The sequence below is a fragment of the Centruroides vittatus genome, unplaced genomic scaffold (assembly GCF_030686945.1).
Source record: "Centruroides vittatus isolate TY-2023 unplaced genomic scaffold, ASM3068694v2 scaffold_1478, whole genome shotgun sequence".
In the NCBI taxonomy this organism is placed as follows: Eukaryota; Metazoa; Arthropoda; class Arachnida; order Scorpiones; family Buthidae; genus Centruroides; species Centruroides vittatus.
Genome location: NW_027122680.1, coordinates 68527 through 71598, shown reverse-complemented (window position 1 = coordinate 71598; position 3072 = coordinate 68527). Strand labels below are relative to the sequence as shown.

The following is a 3072-nucleotide window of genomic DNA, read 5'->3' as shown; positions in this document are numbered from 1 at the left end:
TTTTCGCGTTTAAAACTTTGGCCTCAACCTCGCTATTAAGAGATTCTTTTTTTAGTCTCTTTCCATCGTATTGGGCACTAAGAGGGCCTTCGTTCCACACTCATTATAAGTTTGGCCAGGCCTATAATGAGATGGTCACGTGGCGAAAGACGTCATATCCCGGAATGATTTATATAACTATAATATAGAAGGCCAGACGGAGTGGCCGAATGGCTGATCGGTCGAGGTAGCAGCCTACCGCTCTGGAAGACCCGGTTCGAATCCAGACTGGGTCGATAAATCCCAGGAATTTTTCGAAGAAGTGGTTCGTCCGGATAGGTCGGGCCCCTATCGTGGGCCTGTGCACGCTAAGAGGTTCTTTTAGTGCCCACAGGACGGAAAGAGTTTAAACAATAAGCACCCGCAAGGCTGCCGAAGAGGACTTTGAGCATCTATTTAAGTGTTGAATCTACTTAAAATAAATATTTAACCGAACACATTTGTAGCTTTCAAAATATAGTTTTATTTTTTAAATCATTAAAATAAAATTTTAAAAATGTATGTAAATGTAAACTCCGTTAGAAAATCAATAACAAGAAAATAATACATGTACTGTACTGTACCATGACAACTAAAACTTGGCACAGAAAGAAGTATACAACTCAATAAAATTCTTATGTATCGTATGCAAAGTTTTCACGTGTATATATCACAAAATCATAAATTAATTTAAATAATGCCCTGAGGAAATTATCAGAAACGACAAGGAATCAATGACAAGGATTTCCTTCGATGATCGCATTTTTCAATTTTAATCCTAACACGACAGGCGCCACACTAGGCGTGCATTCTAAAGGATTTTCTGTAATTATAAAAGAAATATTAAGCATTAATGTCCAAAAATTAATAAAAGTAGTTATAAGTAAATGTGGTACGATAAAAAGAAAGAAACCCACCTGATATATCCATTATCTTCAGACTATTTTGATTTCTAAATTGGCATTCGGGATGATGATCTGTCTGATTGGGATTCAAAAAGTCCAAGTTCTGTATCATATTATGGGAAAGATTCAGAACTTTCAATACGTTGAGGCAATCGAAACTGGCATCTATTTTGACCAAGCGATTTCCATTTAGGTTGAGAATCCTCAATTTCTTCAAAAGCCTCAACGAATTTCCTAAAGTATTGAATTGGTTTCTGGATAAATCCAAGATCTTCAAGTCGATCAATGGCGCAAATTCATCTTCGTGGATTTGAGTTAACAAGTTTCGAGAAAGATTAAGCTTAAATAAGCTGTCTAATCCTATAAAATTATGATTCAAAGTAGTTATGCGATTTTCGGATAAGTCCAAAATTTCCAATTTTGACAAGTTGTGTAGTGAATTATCCAAATTTTCCAGTTGATTCCTTCCAAGCAGCAACATATTCAAGCTATTGAAATTGGCTAACTCGTCATTTAGGCTCTTAATATTGTTGTTGGATAATATTAACCACTCCAGTTGAGTTAGGTGAATCAAGGACCCGTTGAGATCCTCAATATGATTATCGCTTAAGCTCAAAGATTTCAAACTGAGAGGAAAGGTTCCAGAATTGATATGACTTAAGCTATTATTATTTAGAATTAGAGTGATGAGATTCAACTGCCGTAATGATCCTTTCACCTCCGAGATGCGGTTGTTAGAGATGCTTAAGGTTGCAAGTTCGTGCAAAGGTAGCAATGCGTTGATGGGCATTTCTTGTAAGCTCCCTTCTGTAATTGACAAAAAGTACAGACAATTTGCTTGATTCAGGAACAACGAATCGGGTATTTCACTCAATTGATTAAGTTGTAAGACGAGTCTACGTATGCAAACGTCTTGAAAAGCATCACTCGTTAACCCGATCGAGTCGTGCTCTATGGTTAAATGTGCAATAGGCGAAGGGAAAGTCCTTAAAACTCTTTGCACTTGGCCCATATTGTCGAATTTCGAGCAACTCAGGTACATAAAAGTAAGGAAACCTTCGCAGGTGCACGGATCTACGTCTTCAGGACATAAATCTGAAGACTCTAGACTAGAGGACACCGCTAAAACTGATGACACTACGTATAAAACTGACCACATCTTGGAGGCTGAGCGTAACTTAATTTACTTGTTAACTGTCGCAGCTTGTCTTTTTATATCGTTGAAGTAGGTCGTGATTGGTTGGCATATTCAACAGGAAACCCGAGATGCAGCTTTGTTTTTTTTTTCGTTTATTTCTTTTTTAAAAACGTATTTTTTTAAAATTTTACTCCTTTCTCCTCGACCGTCGATCACGTATCAAATACAAATAATTCGTGCAAATTTTTGTGCAGTTATTTTTTCAATTCACAAAATTTTCGGCATTTAATGGCGATAAATACTATACAATTAAAGAATACGTGCCATTTTACTTAATTGCATTCGTAATGATCCCTTAAATATCATTAAACGTAATTAAAATTAGAAATTAGCGTTAAAATTAATTACCGGTTTTTACCAAAAACTGACAAATTTAATTAATAAAATCGATTGTTCGATAGGTAAAGCAATAATCGCAAATTGCAATTCAGTCAAAAATTTGAAAAAATTCAAAAAATTTTAAACGAGATGACGCAACAGGTCAATTTCTGACATCACACGAGAACTGACAGGTCGTGTGTATTACGCAATCGGTCACATGACCTGCTGGTTTTGTTTTTGTTCCAAACGGGAGTAACGTAACGCTTTCTTTGATTACATCATTTACCTCTGTATGCAAATTATCCGTAAAATAATGTTTGCATGATATTATGTATACACTAACATAAATTATCTTATTGCAGGGTGTAAATTCCCTATAAACACATGTTGGATGTTTAATTAAATTTAGGAGCATAGAAACTTTGTGCAGCATACATTTTAACATAATAAGAGATTATACAGTTAACTATACTACTACCTATTTACTATCTATTGTTAACTGTCTGTGTTTTATTCTGTGGTAGAGGATGGGTGTGCTCCAGATAAAAAAAAAACAGTAGCTTAATTTATGATGCAATATTAGAAGTTTTACAATTAAATTTTGTCAAAATGCATTTAACAAACTGCATT

General features: G+C 35.1%; 1 protein-coding gene across 1 annotated transcript; it reads right to left on the bottom strand.

Annotated features, from left to right (window-relative positions):
• Nucleotides 1-598: 598 nt before the first annotated feature.
• Nucleotides 599-2084, bottom strand: LOC136987164 (leucine-rich repeat-containing protein 40-like). Its single transcript, XM_067284853.1, has 2 exons — nucleotides 936-2084; nucleotides 599-841 (listed from the first exon to the last, which is right to left on the bottom strand). The coding sequence occupies exons 1-2, from the start codon at nucleotides 2080-2082 to the stop codon at nucleotides 750-752; spliced, it is 1239 nt and encodes a 412-aa protein (XP_067140954.1). The 5' UTR covers nucleotides 2083-2084; the 3' UTR covers nucleotides 599-749.
• Between the last annotated feature and the right edge of the window lie 988 nt (nucleotides 2085-3072).